The following is a 24,597-nucleotide window of genomic DNA, read 5'->3' as shown; positions in this document are numbered from 1 at the left end:
AGTTTGCAATTAGCAGATGCACACAAAACAAAGTCTTCCCCTCCCCCAGCAAATTCATCACTCCCCCCTCCCTTTCCAAAACCCTCCAGGTGTGCTGCTAACAATCTCAGGGCACAATCCTAACCAGGTCTACTCAGAAGTAAGTTCTATTTTGTTCAATGGAGCTTACTCTCAGGTAAGTGTGGTTAGGATTGCAGCCTCAGTGCTGGCAGCTGCTTTTGGTTTCTAGTGTACAATTATAACACCTTCATCCCCATTTTGGGGGTAACTGAGGTGAGGTGATGTACTGGGGAGTCGTGGCCAATGGCCACAAGGATCAGGGGAGCCACGGTCCAGAAAAGTTCGAGAACCACTGTCTGAGGGGTTACAATAACAGAAAGGTTCTATCTTTCAAGAACCACACAACATTTCAGATGGATCTTTCACGGTCTAGTATCACTTCTGCCTCCAGTTGCCTTCCACACAGGCTGACAAGCAGCTCCTTCATCTCTCACTTGAAGGGCAGCCAAGACACTTCTTTGCTCACACTAAAGAGCAGGTAGAATAACTCAGCTCAGCTTGTCAGCTGCTTCAAGGTCTCGCCATTCATGGAGCTGCCGGTGGTCTCGAACTGGCGACCTTCAGATGTTATCTTCGGGCTAACAGAGGCTCTACCCTCTAGACCAGACCTCCTATTATATTGATATATAATATTCTACAGTGGTTTGTTAGCATATTTTATGTCTTTACTAGGCTGAAAAGGAATGGGTATTTTTATTTTTTAATCAATTTTTGGAGACAAAGCCATCAAGAGCCTCAGCTTTTAAAAACAGTTAACCAAAGTGGGCATCTACCCCATAAATGTCACAGAGAGAAAAAGCAATTGCCTCATCACAGTGTATGGACAAGACCTAAAAGAACAGAAAATACCTTCATTGTGTCTGGCGCCTCCAGGCACTAGTTTCAAGCCAACACTAATATTACTGATTTACCTTCCATGGCTAGGAAAATACAAATGGGTGAGACTGCACATGTTCCTTGCATACATTGCGTGAACACAGTCAGCTACACAGGCTAGTTCTGCAAACCTAAGATAATATTCACCCCTTGGGTCTTCACAGCTATTGAAGAGCAGCAGCTATATAGCCTTTTCCTTAAGGCCGTCATCGCAAGGAAATACTTAACTTTGATGCCTCCAAGGTGCGATTCCCTTTGCTATTTTTGTTCCCGACTACAGCTAGAAAGTTTCTGTGAAATATGACTAATATAAATTATATTTGGCCAGTAACACTGGCCATAAACACCCCATATTTTAAATGCACACATTTTAATGGTCAGAAGTTGAGACACATATGCAAGGCCCCATGAAATGTAGTTCAACTCAACCTCATAACTACAGCTAAGTACACTGAAAGTCAAGCAACGAAGTCAGGGTCTGTGCTCCAAAAACAGGGGAAAACAGACTTGTGCATGTGCTGTTGCTGCTATCTGATTTGGAGTCTAATCCTATGCATGTCTACTCAGAAGTAAGTTCTATTAAAGTCAATGGGGCTTAAGTGTGGATAGGATTGCAGCCTTGGTTAGTTCTCCATGTCTATGTCAACTGCTTAAGAACATAAGAACATAAGAACAGCCCCACTGGATCAGGCCATAGGCCCATCTAGTCCAGCTTCCTGTATCTCACAGCGGCCCACCAAATGCCCCAGGGAGCACACCAGATAACAAGAGACCTCATCCTGGTGCCCTCCCTTACATCTGGCATTCTGACTTAACCCATTCCTAAAATCAGGAGGTTGCGCATACACATCATGGCTTGTACCCCATAATGGATTTTTCCTCCAGAAACTCGTCCAATCCCCTTTTAAAGGCGTCTAGGCTAGACGCCAGCACCACATCCTGTGGCAAGGAGTTCCACAGACCGACCACGGGCTGAGTAAAGAAATATTTTCTTTTGTCTGTCCTAACCTGCCCAACACTCCATTTTAGTGGATGTCCCCTGGTTCTGGTATTATGTGAGAGTGTAAAGAGCATCTCCCTATCCACTCTGTCCATCCCCTGCATAATTTTGTATGTCTCAATCATGTCCCCCCTCAAGCGTCTCTTTTCTAGGCTGAAGAGGCCCAAACGCTGTAGCCTTTCCTCATAAGGAAGGTGCCCCAGCCCCGTAATCATCTTAGTCGCTCTCTTTTGCACCTTTTCCATTTCCACTATGTCTTTTTTGAGATGCGGCGACCAGAACTGGACACAATACTCCAGGTGTGGCCTTACCATCGATTTGTACAACGGCATTATAATACTAACCGTTTTGTTCTCAATACCCTTCCTAATGATCCCAAGCATAGAATTGGCCTTCTTCACTGCCGCCGCACATTGGGTCGACACTTTCATCGACCTGTCCACCACCACCCCAAGATCTCTCTCCTGATCTGTCACAGACAGCTCAGAACCCATCAGCCTATATCTAAAGTTTTGATTTTTTGCCCCAATGTGCATGACTTTACACTTACTGACATTGAAGCGCATCTGCCATTTTGCTGCCCATTCTGCCAGTCTGGAGAGATCCTTCTGGAGCTCCTCACAATCACTTCTGGTCTTTACCACTCGGAAAAGTTTGGTGTCGTCTGCAAACTTAGCCACTTCACTGCTCAACCCTGTCTCCAGGTCATTTATGAAGAGGTTGAAAAGCACCGGTCCCAGGACAGATCCTTGGGGCACACCGCTTTTCACCTCTCTCCATTGTGAAAATTGCCCATTGACACCCACTCTCTGCTTCCTGGCCTCCAACCAGTTCTCAATCCACGAGAGGACCTGTCCTCTAATTCCCTGACTGTGGAGTTTTTTCAGTAGCCTTTGGTGAGGGACCGTGTCAAACGCCTTATGCTTGCCCCATAATGCCATCAAAGTCATCAATGTAAATCATCATTGTGGTGTTAGTAAAATTCTGTCCATTTTGTCAGTGTCAAAACCCGATAATCCTAATCAGTGATTTCCAAGGAGGTGGCTTGAGACTGGGCCAAGGAAGGAACTCCTTCACCCCATTCTCCAGAATGGCCTTCTGGCTAGCCCTGTTTCTACAACCGCTACTTCTGCCCTCCACGCTTTCCCCATGCTTGTTGTGGGTAATTAGCTGCGTGGACAAAGGAGCACCTTTCAGAGTGTCATGGGGCATGGTTCTCAACCCTCATTCTGAACTGAGCATGAAAAGATGTACATAGGCCAGTGTATTCATTCTGAATCAAAATGGCCTTTCCCAAGGTTTTACTAGGATTTGCTCCAAATCATAATAATTTTTTTTATTCGATTTCAAGACCTGATGTGAATTACCTCATTCTGTGATGCAATTATTAAATACTCCATACTGCATAACACAGTTTTATGGTGCATACGGTAACAATTAAACACTTGCTTTTCTGCAAAAGAAAAGCACATTAATAAATTTAATTCCGGGATTAAGGGACTGCATTTTTACAAGTCAAAGAAGGTTTCTTCCCCTCCCTTTTCCACATTGTATTTCTAGATCTGTAACTAGATTTCATGTAATAAAACAGGTGAGCACGACATCTAAAATTTTCACTGATGTATGGATTTGAATTTCATTTTAGATTGGCTTCTCAAATCCAGAGCAAACCAATGGCCAATTCTTGTATACACAAAAGCCCTAAAAAGGTAACAATTTTAACAATAGAGCACAGCCATCCAAACAAGCACTTGAACCGGTACAGGCCCCCTGCCCAGCCTCCAAGTGTTGTGAATGTGCCGTAAGGCATGTCCACACCAACTCAAGAGTTGGCTAGATGGGCACAGAAGCCCATGCTGGCTCCAAAAGGCCAGATCCAGGCCTGGGTGGGATAAATTTGTGACAACCTGGGCAGGGGCACAGGGGATGGGAAAGGGTGGCAGAAGGTTGGGAGGTGGGGAGGGTGTGTTTTTGGGCAGGGGCAGGGAGGAACAGGTGGTGGATTCAGCCCGGAAAGGGGGGTGGGATCAGCTGCAGCAATGCAGGCCAAATCCTAATCCCCAACCCTGGCCCAAGCAGCCTTATACAGGCTGCTCAGATTTGCGCCAGCTAAATCACTGGTACAGAACCAAATAGCCCATAGGGGTGGCAGGAGCTTAACTCGGGGTATGGGAAAAATTTACCCTTATGCTGAGTGATCTCCAACCAACTCCTAACCTGCACTGAATATAGCAGAGGCCAGTTGGCCTGCCTGTTCTAGCGCAGGTTAACATTGTGCTCTCACTCATCACTGAAAAACAAACTCTTCAAATCATTCACAACCTCAGAGCGGGTTAATACAGGACATACACAGTCATCACTTATTATGGGCACAATCCTATCCAATTTTCCAGCACCAGTGCAGCCGCAACACAACCCCAAGGTAAGGAAACAAATGTTCCCATACCTTAAGGAGGGCTCTGTGACTACTTCCCCACCACAGGACGCAGTGCATGCCCCATTGGTATGGCTGCACCAGCACTGGAAAATTTGATAGGACTGGGCCGTATGTTGTTTCATCAACATACTTGTATAAGTGAGTTATAAGAATGAAGAAATAGCATGGTCCTGTGTGTTTTGTTTTTAAACTGTGCACCAGCAGAAGCTTTTTTTCTCAATCAAAGCCAACATGCAGGGGAGCGTGCACGATCAGAACCGCAGTGGGATAACAACCTACAGCTCCCCGCCCACTACCACCACCCCTGATTTTGCCACATTTATAGCTTCTCTGCTGCACTATTATAGGCAGACCCTTTATAGCCTGTGGATTCAGAACCAGCGGATTTGACTCAGTGCAGTTCCAAACCAGTGCTGGAGGACCGAACCTGACCTCCAGGACATAACCAGAAGCACCTTCTGGTCATGTCCGGGAGGCTTTCTGAGGCTTCGGGAGGCCACACACAGCCTCTCTGGACCTCAGAATAGCTCCAAACATGATTGGAAGGCACTTTCAGTTGTGTCCAGATGTCAGGTGAGGGCCCAGATCCACTGATTTGTTTATCCACGGGTTTCAGCATCCATAGGGGTTCCAGGAACGGAACGCCTGTGGATGCTGAGGGCTGACTGTACCAAACATACAAAAAGAAACCCCACATGCAGGGTTATATTATTCCATAATGACAATTACCCTGCTAACTGGGCAAGTAGGCACTTTTTCACTCTTATATTTAAGCAGGGGAAGAGTAACTGTCCCGCTTCAGTGTCTTTTCTAATGGCTGTTGCTGATGTTCTTCTGCATCTTTTTAGATTGTGAGCCCTTTTCAGACAGGGAGCCTTTTAGTTATTTGATTGTTCTGTAAACTGCTTTGTGAACTTTTTTGTCGAAAAGTGGAATATAAATATTCTTAATAATTACTATTCTAATTATAATATTTTGGTCCTAAGCTATCACAAATCAACCTTCAGAGATAGGTTGTTGGCAGTACAAAGCACTTTTCAGAGCAGTCCATCTATTGATGCTAATGGGAGCTTTTTTCAAGTATAAAGAACAAAGAGTAAAGCCTTGGGTGCTCTTCGGAGAGAAAGGCAGATTACAAATCTAAGAAATAAATAAAAGAAAGAAAGAACAGTTGGATCAGGGGCCCTTTTGTGACTCAGTACTGTAGGCAGGGTCAGGTTAAAGGCCCCCATTGCTTACCACAGTCCTGCTCCATGAGGAGGGCAATCAGAAAGATGATTGTTTTCCTTCCACCCATAGATTGGGGCTATGGAACTAAAGAAAAATAATGCCTCACATTGAAGGCTTCATGAGGGCCAAAAATGAAGGGTCAATGACAATTTTATTATCAAGTGTAGTTTAACTCTCATACAGTATATTCAGCTAAGAGTTATTAAGCATCATGATACGGGGTAAGCAGTTGAAAAATTGGGTTTCATGCATATGTGAACCAGCCTAAGGCAGTCACATCTGCTTTACTGCTACTTTTTTTTAATGTGCACATTAATGCAGTGAATAAGGCAACTTCTAATCTCCACTTGATCCTAATGCTGCAAAACAAGAGAACATTTTATTCTCCCTAAATGACTTATTTTCCTGTTCTGTTCCAGAAACAATTAATGGTGCAAAAATTGGGCCAGTTCAATGAGCTACACTACAACTTCGCTAACCAAACAAAAGAGCAGTCGTTTTGCAAAAACAATTTTCGACATACCATTGTGCAGCTTAAGAGAACTCAGGAAATGTTTCAGTGATATTCAGCTTCCCCAGAGACACTTTAAAACTACAGCTCATGAAAATGGACTAGTGTTTGAGGCATGAAAATTACAATGGGCTTCCTGCTTACATTTAACCCTCCCCCTGCCCCGCCAAGATACTAATTTAAACAGCATGGTAGGGTTCCAGTCATAAAGCTTCTCCTTAAGGCAAGGCTGATCACAGAGGAGGATGGGGTGGGAGGGCTGAGCTCTGCCACATTCTGGGGGCTCCACATTTCTTTGACCCCTTAACTATGCTTTATTCTCAGCCAGGGCTTCACATGCAAAGCCAAGACGGCACGAATGAGCCAACCACATACCCAGAGCCTCCTGTCTGTCTCACTATCACTTCACTTATGCCTCACTGTCACTTTCGTCACATTATTTAATGTGAACCTGGAAAAAGGATACATAAGAATTTTCCTACTGGATCAGATAAAACATCTAGCCCAGAGTTCTCTTTCCAGCTCCAGCCAGGCAGGCGGGCATGAAGGCTATGGCCTTCTCTAAGTGTTGAAATTATGGAAGGGGAAGGAGGGGGATCTTAAAGAAATCCACATGACCCTCACCCTCCCAGTTTTAGTCAATTGTACCCCAATACCTTTCTATAAAAAAAATAAACCTAACCAAGAGAATGAACCCAAAATGTAAGGGAGCTGGATCCCCTTTGGCCCTCTGTAATTTGGCCCTCTGTCTTATTTTTCACATTTTTTTAATACCACACTTCCTCCAAGGAGCTCAGAGTGGGATACACGGTTCATTCCCTCCTTTTTCCCTCACAATAACCCCATGAGGTAGGTGAGGCTGAGAGAGGGTGACTGGCACAGGAAGCTTAATGGCCGAGCAGGGATTTGAACATGGATCTTCCAGGTCTAAGTGACTACATCATCCTGGCTCTTTCCTCACTGCTTGCTCTTAAGCATCTGCCACTCAGAGTATGATTCCTCTGTATGTGGGGCTACTGTTAGAGCCTATGGCACAGAGGTATTGATGGACCAATTCTCTATGGATTTGTCCAGTCCTTTTCAAAAGGACACACACTGCATGTATGCAAGTGACAGTATGTAATTGCAAATGCGTGGATGAAACAGTTCACAAAGCCAGGACTGGCTGCGGCACCCTGCTAGGTGTATATGCTGGAGCACACCTTGGAGTATTGAAAAGAGGCTTTTGCCTTTCCTGACTCTGAAAATCTCTGATTACCATTTCAGATATTGTATTTCATATAATGGCTGAACTACAGCTAATCTGTCTTTTAGTATGAAAATACACTAGCTCCCTGCTTTGAAATGATGAGGGGAACAGAATCTAGAAAATATAACAGATATGGTGCTAGCAAAGGGATGCAAAGAATTGCAGTTCATCCCTGTTTCCCCTCCTCCCATCCATCTCTTTTGGAAGTGGCATCTTTCCCCCAAGAGCTCCTGTGTCACTGCCTGAAAAGCTTCCGTTTCTGGACAGGAGGGTGCCTATATACAATATAACAATGGCATATATTTTTCTGTTCCTGATCCTAGCCAGCAATGCACACTGGAACAGGGTTAGCTCCAGGGTTAGCTAATACAATAGTGCCATAAAGCACTTTGCTATGTTATAGCAGTAGCCAGCACTAGTGCGGAGGCCCATGATGGCATGCACATGCCAACAGAAGGAGCAGCACTTGCTAGTCTTTGGGAGAGGCAGGGAGAAGATGGAATGGGATGATGGAGAGTGATGACAGGGGTAGGTGAGATTGATGTTCCACCACTTGCCACATCCGAATCCCCTTCCTGGGCCCAATCCACCAACATGGGGCAACACAGACTTGCACCAGTGACTAAGCTCCTGCAAATCCAAACTACCCCATAGCAGCGGCTGAGGCTTATCCCAGGGCAAGGGGACAAATGTTACCACAGGGAGACCTTTCTCCTGCTAAATTCCCGTGAGATTCAGTGCAAGCCACGCGAGTGCTGCTGCATTGGCAAGAAGGAATTTGCACTGGATTGGGCCAAAAGTTGCTAGAGGCCTTCCCTCATCTGGAAAAGGCAGCTTTCATCCAGAGGCCTTTGAATCATCATCATCAACACAGCCTCAGGGAATAGCCTCCTATTTGTGAATGAGACTCAGTGGCATCACTAGGGAGTGTAGGGCATGCGAACTGCACCAGGTGACATATTCGGGGGGATGACACCACTAGTGGCCAAAATTGTGAAAATATTGATTTTTTAAATAATACCATCATGTTATATATCATTCAGTGGGTAACTTAATACAAAGAAGAATACAATGAAACAAACCGCATTGAAATATCTACATGCTATCAAAAGTTATAGTAAAATAACCAGAAAAGGAAAATACAACTGCCTTATGTAACAAAAAGTGGATTTCTTTAACTCAGAACTGACCAATGAGACTGATTGTTCAGAGAGCCAATGAGGTGTTCTTATGACACAGCAAGGAACCAATAAGGTGTAAATCAGCTCTTATTTCCATGTAGCAGAGCTAATACTAGAACTCATATTCAGTTGTGTGAATATCATTAAGTTGGCCACTGGTTTTTTGTTGGTTACTGATTTGTTGGACCTGTACTGTTACATATTAAAATAAACAAATAGTTGATGGGGGCTACACCAACCCTAATGATGCCACTGCATTTAGGTTGTGCGTATGATATTAAAAGTTATTCTGTATGGTCTGGGACAGGATGAGGTCCATCATGGGGGTGATGCGATGAGCTTTTGCACTGGGTGATGTAAACTGTAGCGATGCCTCCGATGAGACTCTCTTGGTTCCATTGCCACCTACTCCAGGCACTGTTCAATCTCCAAATGGACACATGCCCCCAGTGGTCCTTGTGATAATGCAGGGCCCTCCTAGGGGGCAAGTTTCCATTTGAGGATAGGATGGACAAGAGGTGGTGAAGACAGGACAATTATTGGCCGAGAGAGACACTCTGCCAGAGGTGAGTGCTTGAGGGAATGGTAGTGGGCTCACTGGGGGCCTGAAATTCTTGGCACCTCCCCAAGGGTGCCATCCAATGATTCAGGGCTAGCGCAACCATGAAACCGGCTGATGTGGCTTGTATTAGCAGTGGATGGTAGGGCATGAGGGGGTGATGGAGGATTCAGGGTGCCCTTCACAAAGGAGGCCCTGTGTATGTGTGGTCCCTTTAAAATAAACTGGAGGCCCCACACTTCCTACTTGGAAAAAACAATGCAATGCCGCCTTGCACCTGAGCAGACAAACACTTAGTAAGGCCACCTATAGACTGTGGCTCACTCTGGTTTTTGCCAAGTCAAAATGCCCACTGTTCTAACAGTTTGGGGGAGGGGGTACCTTGTCCTGTTGGTACACCAAAATCTGGAGTTGACCCTGAACCTTAGCAAAATCTTAAGTGAAGATTTAAATGAGCCTCCATCTACAGATGCCTTCAAGAATGAGCAACAAGAAAGTTATTAAGTGAAGCCAAAGTGAATCACACATAACTTTTTAAATATATACTTCTAAGATGTTTCAAGTGTAGTCTTGTAAATGTAATGTTTGAACAACGTGTATTTCCAAATATGTGCATCATAGGACCCAATCCTATGGGCATTCTGCACCACTGAAACTCATGTTCTGGTGGTGCAGCATTCTTTGCAGTGATCAGAAAAGGTGACATGCCATTCCGCGCTGCCACACACAGCAGCCCAATGAAAAGCCCTCTGGTAAGTCAGCACAGGAGATAGGAGGAAGGGAATGCTAATGGCTTCAACACCATCAATATCCTATCCCCCTTCCTGGTCTCGATCTGCCTTTCTCAAATCCACTTGGGTGAGTGGTTAAGAAGAAAAATAACTTGCAAGAAAGGATTTAATCAAACCCTCTTCCCCCTCTGCTCTAAAGCTCAGCCTCTCAAAGCTGCTTTTCTTTCTTTTTTTCTAAAGTTGGACCTTCAGCAGACACATTTGGAAGTCTGAACTGGATGCGCTTCCCTGTCAAATGCATTATCAGTCCAGGTTTGTCACCACACAATGGTTGAAAGATCCAAAGTCATTTAATAAGACAGCCCTAAAAATATTATGGCCTAGTTAAAAAAAAGGGGGGGGAGAGGGATAGAGCAACAGAGGTTTCCTCCAGTTACAAAATCCAGATCTTGGACAACCAACTGTCAGGAGAAGAATTTATCAAATAATGAAGCCAGCAGAGAGTCAATGTCCAATCTGTTAAAAGCTGAGAAACTATATAATCAACTGGAGTCAACAACAATCAATCTAAACCTGAAATTCCAACCATGGCCACCAGCTGTCAATTAACCTTACACTGGGTTGTAAATTCAGGGATAAAATGCATCCTCTTCTGGAAGGCCAATCTGTAGAGGAGTCAGACCAAATTAAAAGGAGAAAGCCCAGAGCCTCAGTCTACATGGAGTCGTGTAACAAATATCGCCAATTATCAGAGCGTGCTGAGGAGGCTCAAGTAACACCAAAGCCTTCTTTCAACAACTACAGCCTTTTACTATTCTGGCTCTAATAGACATGTGTTACCAATATTTCCTCTCATGAATGTCTCCTTCAAAACCAAAACACTGCATTCTTGCCAATACCAAGCCCTTGATTGGAAAATACATACCCGTTGACCTCCAAGGTCTTTCCCCCGTCCCTTGCAGGTCATATTGCTGACACAGAAGTTTGTTCCATCTGACTTATCTCCTACCCACCCTCTGAAGGGGAAAGGGAATGGGTAGGTATATCTCAACAGACCCAGGTGCCTCACTCTCGGTGCTATTGTGGTGGTATGTTAGAAGAAGAAGAAGCTGCAGTCCCAGGAGCTGCTGAAAGCCCTGAAGACCCTGAGGGGGAAGGCAGGCGAGGACAAGCCCAGGCCAGGAAGCACTTGAGAAGACTAGCAATGGCCTAAGACAATTCTGCTTTTTATGCTAAGTAACACTTTTGCTTGTTTTAATTGTAAACTGACTTAGGTGTCTTGGCCAAGATATAAAGGGTGTGTGTGTGTGAGAGAGAGAGAGAGAGAAACAAATAAATAAATTAGGCATCAACAATGCAGCTGCCCAAACGACCATATTGTATTATTAATTAGATACATTTCTATCCTACCTTTCTTCCAAGGAGCTCAGGTTGGTATAAGTTTTTCTCTTCTCTCCCCCCGCTTTTATCCCCACAACAACCCTGTGAGGTAGATTAGGCTGAGAGAGAATGTGGCTGGCTCAAAGTTATCCGGTGAACTTCACAATTAAGAAAGCATTTTGAATCTGGTTCTTTCCTAATCCAATACTCTATCCACTGCTCTACATTGCATTGTAACTTCTAGGTCAATAATGGACATGTGACAGAAAGGCACCTTTCTACCTGACCCTAGAAAGGGAAAAATGGAGTAAAGTGGATGCTCTCTTCCTTCAGTAGCATGAAGGGAAAAAAAGTATCCAATTCCCTCTCCCAGAGGCAATGACAGAACTCACTATGCCAAGCAACTTACTATGGGGTCATCTCCTTCTGTCCTTCAAATCTGTGAATGGGCTTTGAAAGGCCCCTGCACCATGATGGGAACCTCTGAAGGAGCCAATTTGCAGATAGGGAGGGCAAAAGAAGCCAGCAATGGAGAGATTCACTTGTCCAAGTGCATTTCTTTACCACTGTCCCACATAAAGTTGAGTTCTAAGGGGGAGGGCTTCAGAGGTCAGTTAGATGAGTTCTCGGGTGCATGGGCCTGAACTGGTCAACTGACTCCACCCATAGGTCCAGCCTACCTCAACCTCTTTGTACTTCCTTCTTCCTCCTAACAGGCACAGAGTGCCACATTCCGCTATCCAAGGGAGAGAAGCATGACTGCACCCCCAAGATTGGTGCTTTGTTAATTTAAGATGCTAAACAACTTCCAGAGCTCTTTCAGGCACTTGTGGTTCCATTATGTTTTTTAGTTGATGGTGTACTTAGGGCTGAAACCATAATGTTAATATGCAGTACACAGCTGTAGATTTTCCCTGACATGCTTTTGGCATCTAAAATGCTTTCAAATTTACTAAAGACTTTTGAGTCTTTGATGCAGAACTGACCAATGTCTTCTCAGCAAATAGAGCCATTGATCTAAGACATTTCCCTTCATGTCATCCTGGAGATAGGCAACTTGCATCTGGAGAGGGTCACTTTTCCTTCACCAAGAGAAGTGAAACCCAGTGCTGAGCAGTACAGCAACCTTTGTCTGTAGAAAGATCCAATTCAGAGAAGGTCATACAGGAAGCTGCCCACTGACAGCAAACCTCTGATCATACTGTGACTGGTACACAACAGTATCGAGCAGAGTGGGCTGCCCATTCTCTGCATTTACTCTTCTTCCTGCTGAAATAAATGGGAGTTAACTAGTGGGAGGTCAGAAACCAAAGCTGAAAATGGCAACAGAAGCCTTTGATCTGTAAGCTTTTGTTGTGATGCAAAGTTCCCCTTTGCCAGCACTCTTTAATTTGCTACAAGAGAGAGAGATGAACAACTTGCAAGGAATTTGTGTATCCCTAGGGAACACCCAACCACCCACCCTTAGGGTGGGATACTAAAATTCACTCTTACTTTATGAGAACCATCAGTGGGCATGCTGGGTTACAAACTAACATAAGCAGATAAAGAAAGACAGGCCCCCTACCCTATGGAGTTTTACAATCTCAGTGCTAACAGTGGGGGAGATATCTGAGGAAGACTGAAGAGAGGAGAAAGCAAAGAACTGTGTTGTAAAACACCTTGGAAATAAAGACTGGGAGGTGGAATTTAAATGTTTTAAATAAATAAAGGAAGGAAGGAAGGAAGGAAGGCAAGGGGGGGAAAGACGATGAATGGTCCAAACACCTATTGGGCTTCATAACTGAGCATGACATTTAAGGGCACCATCCTGCCCTTCACTTGGGCTGACGCAAGTCCCTTGTGCTGGCCCAGGAGAGTCGCAAATGTGCTGTAAAGCAAGCTTGCACCTCCTCAGGAGTAAGCTGTGCCAGCACACGGAGGTGCGCTGGCACACTGAGGCTGAATCCAGCCTCCTTGACGGCTTCTGCGGCGAGCCTTGTGTCGACCCAGCTGGGCCGATGCAAGGCTCTAGGATGGGCGGGGAGGAGGCAGAGGGAGGCGTTCCTGGGAAACGCGGTTTCCTGGGGGAGGGCGGGTGGTGGGCGGCCTTGAGGGCAGGCAGGTGGGGAGTGGGAGGCGGGGCTGGGAACCAGCACTTATGCTGGATCCCAACCCCCGTTCCCTCAGGAGGTGGCGCAAGTCCGAGGAGACCCATAGGGACAAGGGCGCCTTACCCAGAGGTAAGGGAAAAAGTTTCCCCTTGCCTCTGGCTGAGCCACTTTTTGGCCCCTACCCTGTACTGGATACAGCACAAGACTCTTGGCTTGTCTGTTCCAGTGCAGGGTAGGACTGCACCCTAACTCATTTATCTCTGGTCTGTCCACCATACTGGCTGTCAGAGTAAAGGAAAAAATGAGATGTGTACATGAGGACAGAGGCTACATTTGAATGTAAAGGTAAGCTTCAGGCTTATGTGCTCCCTCTTCCCCTTTGTCTACACATGATAGAGGGGAATAAAAACAAGGATCAAACATGTTTTGGAATCCTGATTTGCAGGCAAGCCATAGTTTCCCATGTTTAAAGCAATGGAAAATTATAGTTTGGTGCTGATCAGAAATAGAAACCTCTGTCTTCCCCTTACACATGAAGGAAGGGAAGGAGATAGTGCATGAGTCTAAGGCAGTGTTTCCCAACCAGTGTTACAGATACCACCAGTGGTATTTGAGGTGGTGTCTGGTGGTACTCATGGGACCCCTGGAGACCTGCTGCCTGGCAGCAAGACCAAGAACATGACACAGCAAACGGCGGTAGGAGACTTTGCATGCTTTTCCATGATCAAAAAAGCCCTCCCATCTACCCTGAGCCTCTTACTGGTGTTTTGTGCACTGCATATGGCCTCCCAACCCAGAAATAATAATAATAATAATAATAATACAGGTATTTATATACCGCCTTTCTTGGTCTTTATTCAAGACTTTATTCAAGGCGGTTTACATAGGCAGGCTAATTTAAATCCCCGGAGGGATTTTTACAATTGAAAGAAGGCTCTATCTTTCAAGAGCCACAACAAATACAGATGTTTTGTTCTGATCTGGCCTCCATCCTGGCCTCCATCCTCCCACGCTCAGAGCAGATGGAATAGCTCGGCTTCAGCTTGTCAGCTGCTTCAAGGTCGCACGGTGCCGGTGGCCTTGAACTGGCGACCTTGTGGATGTTATCTTCAGGCAAATGGAGGCTCTACCCTCTAGACCAGACCTCCTGCCTCATTGCCAATTGCTTCTGGTGGTTCTCTGAATGGGTGGACCATGTGAAGTAGTAGGACAAATGTTAAGGAACACTTGTCTAAAGAAAGGCTTGTGGATGCTTGTACACAAAACAGCAACCCATTGTTTGCTCTTACAAAATCTGAATGCACACAGAGCCTGCATCAAGCCAAATCCATGGAGAGATGTATCTGAATCCAGAGCTGAAGAGTATTCAGCTTCTGGAGCAGGGTAGGGAAGAATAGGGCTAGGACCTGAAGTGAATCAGGCAGAAGATACGGTTCTGTGATTACACAGGCCTACAAAATTGAGGGTCAGAAAAGTTTTTCCCAAACTTTATGGTGGTTTGATATGAATTTGGGGTGCCGATTCCAAAAATGGCATTCATTTTGCCCTATCACCTCTTGTTTTGGAGATATAGTATAGCCTCATTAGTGAATGGTTCAAGCAGCTTCATCATGAGGAAGCCATGGTGTAGACTTCCTAGATGTGATAGGGCAAAACGGATGCCATTTTTGGAATCAGCACCCCAAATATACCCAGGCATTGGTGTAACATTTAAGGAAGCAAAATGTGTGTTGGCCTGTGTTATTAAGGAAGGAAAGAAATCCAAAGTGTTAGAATTTATAAACAGATCTGTCCAAAACAGAGGTTCATACTCCCTGCCAATCACAGAAGCTGATGATTGTGCAGTTGGATTGCCAGCTCTTGAAATAGAAACAAATCTAGAACTTTGGCAACATAGGGGCTGACCCCTCTGTGGCAGAAGGCCACATGAGTCTGGGGATGTAAATCAACTGTTATTGGTGGATTGGATCCATTAAAAGAAAAGTGGCTGGTGGGAGGGAAGAGGAAAAATGGCCTTGGTTCATGTTTTTCTGGCAATAGACCCAAAAGCAAAACAAAACAGAGTCTACCATTTTTCTCCCTAATTGGTTGGCAGCCTTCTTGCACACCCCCTAATTCCATTCTGTCCCTGAAGAAAGCTCTGAGGCCTGAGTTTTGGATCCCAGTAAACACACTAAGCTAGGTTCCAGCCTCATGAGGTTCTTAGTTCAAGCACTGGAGTGCCTGACATTCACACAATTGAAAAAGGATTTGAAACAATGTGTGAACCCAAGTAGAACCACTGAAACATAACAGATAACCACTTGGTCCAGTCATAGAGCAGCAAGTTATTCTCAACCTGAACTGTGCAATCCAATGCATACTTGCCTGAGAGTAAGTATTTGCACATTGAACACAGTGTAACTTAACTTCTGCATAAGATTGCATAGTGGGGCTTATGATTCAGTAAGTATTTAGAAGGGCAGCCAGACAGCAGCCAGATGCTTAGTTAATTAGCAGACCTGAGAAATAAGGACATCTTTGTTTATTTTTACTATTACTGTATTTTGGTTCTGGTTGGTTATTGTCACAGGGAATTTAAATGATGGCATTTCCTCCTAACAAACTTTGTTATTTTGCAATTTATTAATTTTGTAATTAAAATTACAATTGTAATTTTAAATTTTAGTTTAGTGCAGTGGTTTTCAAACTTTTTAGCAATGGGACCCACTTTTTAGAATAGCAATCTGTCGGGACCCACCAGAAGTGATGTCATTAACCTGGAAGTGATGTCATGGAGGAAGTCACATCATCAGTTTAGGCTTCAAACCTAAGCCACTCAGCCAAAGGTCCCATTGCACAGCACGCTCATGCTGTTAATTTGCATAGCTTGGAATTCAAACATTCCAGCCTGGAAATGAAAGCAGAAAACAGACTTGAATCCTTCTTCAACCACATTGTCCTCCCCCCTTTCGAGTGTCCAATCTTCCCACCTATTCAGGGCAAAGCACAATGCCTCACCCACCAGGAGGCCACCCTGCCCAACATCTCTGTATCCTGTATTTTCAGCTCTGTGTTTTCAATGGTGGCTGAGCTGGTTGCTGTGCAACCCACCTGAAATTGGTTCATGACCCACCTAGTCCCAACCCAGTTTGATCAATGCTGGTTTCATGTTTATTAAACTAAAAGTCGTCTCATTTCAGTGCATCAAAAAAGGCACCTACGTTGAAGTTTTGGCAATACATAAATTTAAATTTCATCAATTTCTCAGTTAAGAGGCTATGGATTAACAGCTAAATGTCATTCATGTGGTTGGAAACCATAATAACTATAAGAAAATACAACTGGCATTAATATAGCCAGTAATTCAAAGTGGAATAATAGTGTATCAGTCCTCTGTCTTTCAGGCCCTCTACTGGTATATGCTGCAGTGCAATGGTAGTTTCTCCTTTTAAAAATATTTTCAGTTTCTTTTATGAAACAGAGAACAAATATATTTCCCATCCTCCTCCAACATCATGTTCCCTACAGTTTTTGAAAATGATTACTATTTTTAAAATGAGCAAAACTGGAAAATATTTGCAGCATGTCAGTATTAGTGATCACTGTTACTATCTTAATCACAGATAAGGCTTTTTCCAATGATTGTTGAATCACTGCCTTTTCCTTAGAAAAAAACAATAGCAGGAAAAACTGGATTCTTCAATCCCCCGGCACAACAGAATTCCAGATGTTTGTATTCTGGAGTGTCTCAGGTGAAAAAAGTAACAGGAATGTCTGATTATGGCACAGACTTTTAAGTGTTAGCTTGAACTGATCTCTGTGCTTATAGAGCTACATGTCCCAGCTTTAGGGCATTCAAGTTTCTCTTTCCTTTTGGGGTCACCCAGGGAGGTTTGACAATAGAAGAGGAGAAAGTCCTCAGAATGAGGATAGAAAACAGATGCTGGGGGGTGGGAGAGGAAACAGGAAGAATATGTATATAAACAGCAGAGGGAAAGAGGAATGCAGGAAGGAAAATGAGGAGAAGAAGCAAAACTGAAGCACAAAGCAATAAAGCCTGTATTGAAGTTCTGGAAGTTTTAAGGGGCAAAACAGCAAACAAATATGGGAGAAGGTCAAAGGTCATGATTTTGGAGGATGTGCACATAGTTACCCTGTAAGGTCATGTGTTAACTTTTGTAAAAAAAAGAATGTATCTGGCTTTCAGTGAAGAAAAAAACCTGGAAAGTTAGAATAAAACTCTAGAAACATATACTGAAAACATGTTGTGGAATTTTTTACATTTAATATACCCTATGTGTACTTCTGATGGTTATGATCATCATGAGATCTCTCTAAACACAGCCTGCAGTTAATATCTCTGTAGGCTGAATGGGCTAAATAATAAGGCATAGCTTGAGATTCACAATTTATTCCAGCAGGAAATTCTATGTAAACGGAGTAGCTAAGAGTCTGTGATCCAAGCTTCTAAAACAATCATTCCCAAACTATGAACTGAAACACAGTACAGTGTCTTGTAACAAACACATAATTAAATACTTAAAGGCTCCTGTGATGCACTGGATGTGCTTCTTTCCAAACAGTTTGTTTTGAGGACAAGTACTTTTGCTCTGTTCCTCTACAACAGGAATAATCCAATCATATCTGATGTGAAGATCTTCTAAAATTACCTATCTTCAGACAAGTTTGTCTGCTGTGTTCCTTCATGAGTCACTGTTCTGGGACTGCCTCCTTTCCATCTTTCTTGATATGAGAATCAAGTTTGCCTCTAATTTTAATTCAGATAAATTACGCCCTATCTATATACATATACACCACTTTGACTTACAGTTGTCCAATGATTATGAAAAATACTGGTGGTCACACATCCATATAAACAGCTTATGTGCGTGCATGCAATACAAAGTGATTTACCCAGTTAAGCTGAAGAAGGCTTGAAAGCATCACCTTACCTGGATCATGAAAAGGAACCAACGCAAAGTTGTAAAGTGGTCTCTTGGGTCTCTTCAATGAGGTTTCCAAAATTTTGGATGCTCCCTCAATTACCTGAACCAAGTCATCATACATTGAGCCAGTCACATCAAACACAAAAGCCAAGGTGGATGCTCCTTCTGGAATTTCTTCCACAGTGGGCTGAGGCTCCAACTCTACTTCTGCATCTCCTTGGGCACAGCAAGGAGAAAAAAGCACAAAAAAGAATGATGTACAGAATCCCACTGCCCACAGAGGGACGTTTCTGTGGAAATTCATGTCTTTTTTTTTCCTCCCCAGTACCCTTAGCAATGTGATCAGTTCTCCATCACAAAGGATCCAGTCTGGCTAAAAACATGCATCTGATCTTTCCTTTTTCAAAGCAACAATCAAAGTCCTTTTTACACAAAGCACTTTTCACTAGCTCTTATGGGAGGCAGAGAGACGGGGGAATGCAGAAGTTTTTCCTTGCAAGTTGCTGGTTCTTCTTCCCTTCCCCAGTCTACTTGTCTGCAAAAGTTTTGGCAGCCTCTCACCAAAGGAAGGGAGAGAGAGTCCCATTCATGTCCCCTGTGCAGCTGCTGCTACTTCTGCTGCTGCCTCTGGATTCTTTGGCAAGAGGCAGAGGCGCTCAAAAGTTCGGCTGCTGTTGGGAGTCTTTGGCTAGAGACTGAGACTTCTCACTGCTGCTGCTGCAGAGGCAACAAGGAGTGGATGTTCAGATGGGCTCGTCCTCTCATTGGTCAGCACCACTTCCCCACCTTTGTCTTCGAGGCCCCCTTTTAGGGTGACTTGTTAAAAGAGGTATTTAGGGTCACATTAGTGCCACAGAACCACTCAAGGCAAAATTCTTTCATATGCAGTAATGAAAACAAGCACAGTGGTGGCGATTCAGTTTTGGAGGAAATATTTAGGGGAGGTAGGGGGTACCATTTTCTAACTCCTTTTATCAAGATGGTTTAAATATACTTAGAGAGCAATGGGTCTCCTTTGCCTCCAGTAATTTGAGCTCCAAGCATATTTTGGCAGGGAACTCACAACCTAAGAGATGCACAGATTCCCTGCTACCCATATCAGGCTCTTCCAGAGAAATAGTCATTTCAATGAGGCCACAGCCGCCCTCTGTCACATTCAGTCACTCAGTGCTCAGGCAAAATATTAATGAACAGTTGATATTCAGCACAGTTGTCACATTTGCATCCTTACAATGCAAATTCACATACACAAACTCAAAGGATACAAGATGTCAGTAGGGTATGAATTCCAGTTTCTGCGTGTTAAATGCCAAAAATTGGGCATCTTTAGGTCTGCTTTTTGCACATTATTTTTGTGTTGACTGGCACAGTCTTGGTTTTGTCTTTGCAGCCATATTAGAAGCTTCCCCATCCTGAGTCACATATTGGTTCATCTAGCACAAAACTTGTCTATTTCAACTAGCAGTGACTCTTCAGTGTCTCTGCAGATGTTTTTCTCAACCATGCTGGCTGCAATTTTTTTATTGAAAGTACCAGGAACTTGAATTGGGACCTTCTACATGTAAAGTCTGTGTCCTGACTCCCACCTCTGAGTGATAACTCCATTCTCCTTGCTTGCGAATTAGCACACAGTGGAAGCAGGTTAAATAATAAGGAAATAAACACAAAAGTGTGGACATTTTTGTACCCATATCACTACTTTCTCAAGACAAGACCTGGGAAGAAATTGTACTGCAGGAGCACCCTTATCTTTCAGCACCATTATTTCCGAATCTTGATTGGTCCCCCAGTTCCAAAGCTGTAGAAGCTCATATGCTTTGTCCATGAGTTTGCTACACATAGCTGAAACAGAGTACAGCAGACATGGACAATTTCAGAGCTTAATGTGTGTCAGAGTTCAGTCTTAGAATTTGTTTATAACAACAAAATAAATAACTATTAAAAGGACAACTTGTTTCTGAACAAACGCAGGCTCTCTCTCCATCACTGAGGCAATTTTCATACAAAGAAAAAGGGCTGGCAATCCTTTCACTGTGGGGGCAAGACCCAGCCTATCCTCTTTTCCAAACGCATAATGTAAAATGTGAGATGGACATTCACATGGTATTGATACACATATACTCTTTTCACACAAAGTCCACCGTGTAAAGGCAGAAAAATTAAGCAAACTCTGCTTACACAGCAGGTGGGTCTTTGTGAACCACAATCATTATATTATGTGCAGGGAAACATGGAGAGTATGCACATCTGTTCATGCCTTGCAGGTAAAGAATGACTGCAGTGGTTCCCTCACTGTGCACCTCAGCACCTGAGGGTGCCACAGTGAGTTCACAGGGACACTGTGGGATATCCCTGGCAGCTTCTCCTTCCTGGCTCTCCTGGGCGCCACTACCTTAGATTACACAAGATCTCATGTGATCTAAGATGGCAACACCCAGGAAAGCTGGGAAGAAGAGGCTGCTGTGATCCAAGATAGTAGTACCCATCTTCCCGGCTCTCTCAAACACCACCATCTTGTATTACACAAGCTCTCACACCATCCAAGATGGCAGCACCCAGGAGAGCGAAAACCGAAAGTGCCTTTCTGGCACCTCTCGAGGCTTTTCCAAGGCCTCTAAGGGACTTAGAACACCTCTGGGTGTCAACCGGAGAACATCTCCAATCCTGTCTGGAGGTCCTATAGACTGGACCTGGCGATTTGTTTATCCACGTGTTTCAGTAGCCCGGTGGCGGGGGTCTGGGATTGGATCCCCTGCGTATACCAAGGTCCAAATGTACTTCTAATATCTTACTAGCACAAGTTCTTGCTGCCCACACCAATAGTACCCCCCCCAAGACTATTCCAATAACTTGACTCCCTATAAGAAGCCATCAAAAAAAGGGAGAAAAGCAGGAGCCTATAGAAATGGCACAGAGCAGCCAGTCACCAGCTTGGGCCAAGCAATTCATCAGATACTCTGCTACAAGTCTGGCTCTGAACATAGCCAAATTGAGCTTCCTGAGGATTGGGACTGTGGCAAGAAATTTGAAACCCTCATGCCACAGTCTCAATCCACAGAGAGCCTGCTTTGGCTGCACTTAAGGAAAATGAAGTCATTCCATCTGAAATAATAGGCTTAGCATAACCTGTAGATTTGGTTCTCCAGATATGCCAATTGGTTAGGCAGCCATCTATCTTGTCCTGCCAAGTTATGAAGTTTTTTTTCCATCCACCAAATTTGAAACAGTGGTAAATGAAACGTCATGTATCAAGAGGCAAATCATGGTAAAAAAACCTCAGTTATAGAAGATATCTAGAGCCAGAATGGTCTGATAAGTATGGCCAACATCCAAGTCTGAAAATATCCCAGAAAACACATTTATTTGGACTCTCTTTAAAATGACATTTGGTTGATGTGGGAAAATGATATTGAATTAATCAGTATCTGATATGGGATTTGGATTTTTCTACGGCAACCCACCCTGAATGGGATTGAAACTAATTAGGAATCCAAATATATATGCACAAAAATATCAAACACAGCCAAGTGACACATGAATAATTTCTTTTCACACCATCCTATGAGGCAGTGGTGACTGGCTATATTATTAAGAATGTAAATACAGTCCATTCTCACTATCTGCGCACTCTGCTCCTCACACTGCAGCCATTCGGAGACAATCCACAGCATCCGCTGCCATCTTGAAGCTATCCGCACCATTCTGAAGCTATCCACTGCCAGCATTCCTGATCAAGGGCCCAATCCTATCCAACTTCCCAGCACCGGTGCAGCCTCAATGCAGCCCCAAGGTAAGAGAGCAAATGTTCCCATTCCTTGAGGAGGCCTGTGTGACTGCCTCCCCTACACAGGAAGCAGTGCATACTCCATTGGCACAGCAGCACCAGCATTGGAAAATTGGATAGGATGGGGCTCCAAATTAGCTACTCCTTCCAATGGCCCCTTTGATAACATAGGATCAATGATTCCTGGTTTTCCAGGAACCTAACCCCAGTGGGTAACAAGAATTGGCTGTATATACTTCTTCCCATTCACAACCAATAATGATTGTGTTCTGTCATCTCGTATTTTACCAATTTACCCATCCCATGAAGGCATTTCAGATAGCCTGTTGCAGATGCCATTGCCTATTGATGTTTGGTTGGTGATGACCCACTACAGAGTTTTTTCTGCTGTGGCTCCTAGCCTATGGAATTCTCTCTGTAGAATTCTGGAACTTTAGAAGGCTAGAAAGGAAGGGGCAATTCAAAGGGGTTTTTAGACTTTTATTTCACCTTCCTTTTAACCAGGGCTTTGTGGCTCTATTTATGAGCGCTTTTTCTTGTGATCTTTGTGGATAATTTTATCACATTATTTTATTACTTTATGTAAGCTACTTCTAGCTTTAGGTTAAAAAATGGGCTATATCTCTTTCTTTTAATGATGATGTTCGTCCATCGTTTTCAAATAAGATCTTGACATCTAACAGGTTGTGGACTGTCCACGGTGTATCCACAGGTGACTAATAAGGCCGATACGAGCACGGAATGTTCTGCCACATGTCGGGCAGACGTGTAGGCACCACTGTTGCAGCATTTGCAGCTCTGGCTTTACAGAGTGCACGCTTCTCTTGTGCTCTGGTTGTCCTTCTGGCTTCAGATGTCTGACAGCCTTGGTGGATCAGTGTGCACCATGTTGATTTGTCTTGTGCCAGGATTTTCCAGGTGGTGGTGTCAATATCCAGGGACTTGAGAGAGGCTTTCAGTGTGTCTTTATATCGCTTCTTTTGTCCCCCATGCAATCGCTTTCCTTGAGACAGCTCACCATAGAAGAGCTGTTTAGGAATGCGTTGGTCTGGCATCCTTACAACATGACCTGCCCAGCATGTCTGGGCTTTCATCAGCAGGGTGTGAACTGACGGCAGTCCTGCTCTGGAGAGGACTTCTGTATCTGGCACTCTGTCCTGCCACCGGATCCTCAGAAGTCTGCGGACGCACGTCATGTGGAAGTGGTTCAGTTGCCTACCGTGCCTCCTGTATACAGTCCAAGTCTCACTGGCATACATCAGAGTAGTTAGCAAAACTGCCCAGTAGATTTTAAGCTTTGTAGCAAGGCGATTCCACACATTGGTCAGCAGTCTGCCGAATGCAGAACTTGCCTTGGCGATTCTGCAGTTGACCCCAATGACAATTGTCACTGCTTGGAAGGGGGTGCTGCCAAGGTATGTAAATTGGTCCACTGCTTGCAGCTTTTGTCCCTTCACTATGATGGTGGGCTCTCGGTGTTGGGCCTTCGGAGCTGGCTGGTGCATCACTTCAGTTTTCTTTGTGTTGATAAGGAAACCAAAGTTGCCACATGCTGCTTTGAATTTGTCCACGCTGGCTTGCATTTCCTGTTCTGATCCAGCATTCAGGCACATTCGTCAGCAAAAAGAAGGTCTCATAGCACAGTCTCCTTTATCTTGGAGCCTGAAGTCTACACAGGTTAAACAGTTTCCCATCAGTCCAGTATCTCAGGCTAACTCCCAAGGAACTGTTCTGAAAGGTGTCTGACAGTGTGGCTGAAAACATTATCCTGAACAGGGTCGGTGCCAGCACGCACCCTTGCTTGACGCCGGTTGTGACGGGAAAGGCCTCTGAAGCTTCTCCGTTGTCCAGAACATGAGCCATCGTGCCGTCGTGGAACTGACGCACCATCAGGATGAATTTGTCAGGGCACCCAAACTCCGACATGATGCGCCACAGACCTTTGCGACTGACAGTGTCAAAAGCCTTGGTGAGATCCACAAAGGTGGTGTACAGTTCATGATTCTGCTCTTGACATTTTCTTGGAGCTGTCAGGCTGCAAAGATCATGCCCACAGTGCCACGCCCTTTACGGAAGCCACACTGTGTCTCGGGTAGTAGACCCTGTTCCAAGTGATCAATTAGGCGATTCAGCAACACTCGTGCAAGGATCCTACCTGCAATGGAGAGCAGTGATATTCCTCTGTAATTATCGCAGACTTGTCGATTTCCTTTCCTCTTGTAGAGGTGTACGATGGATGCGTCTTTCAGTTCCTGAGGGATGGATCCTTGATTCCAGAAAGACTGGAACAGCTGAGTGAGTTTATCGACAAGCACTGCACCACCATCTTGATAAACTTGCGCTGGGATGGCTTCAGATCCTGGGGCCTGCCACTGGACAACTGGCTAATGGCCTGCAGGGTTTCAGTCTCTGCTGGTGGGACATCCAGGCTGTAGTTGATATCTGCCTGGGGCATTCTGTCAATCACCTCATTATTGATGGAGGATGGACGGTTCAATATGCACCCTAGATGGTACTGGAAGCAGCAAGGACAGAGAGAAGACAAATAAGGGCCAGCCCTTCTATGAGGTCAACTGGA

At 44.5% G+C, this 24,597-nt stretch overlaps 1 protein-coding gene across 1 annotated transcript in view; it reads right to left on the bottom strand.

Annotated features, from left to right (window-relative positions):
• The window catches only part of LOC136648428 (hemicentin-1-like), a 69,750-nt gene extending 49,029 nt beyond the window's left edge, over nucleotides 1–20,721 (bottom strand). The window contains exons 1-2 of the mRNA XM_066624540.1: nucleotides 20,638–20,721; nucleotides 18,242–18,608 (exon numbers count right to left, since the gene is read on the bottom strand). Of these exons, the coding sequence (XP_066480637.1) occupies nucleotides 18,242–18,608; nucleotides 20,638–20,721 (451 nt within the window). The remainder of the gene's footprint in view (nucleotides 1–18,241; nucleotides 18,609–20,637) is intronic.
• Between the last annotated feature and the right edge of the window lie 3,876 nt (nucleotides 20,722–24,597).

Source organism: Tiliqua scincoides, chromosome 4, assembly GCF_035046505.1.
Source record: "Tiliqua scincoides isolate rTilSci1 chromosome 4, rTilSci1.hap2, whole genome shotgun sequence".
NCBI lineage: Eukaryota > Metazoa > Chordata > Lepidosauria > Squamata > Scincidae > Tiliqua > Tiliqua scincoides.
The sequence above is the reverse complement of the archived record's forward strand: the minus strand, read 5'-3'. Positions and strand labels throughout refer to the sequence as shown.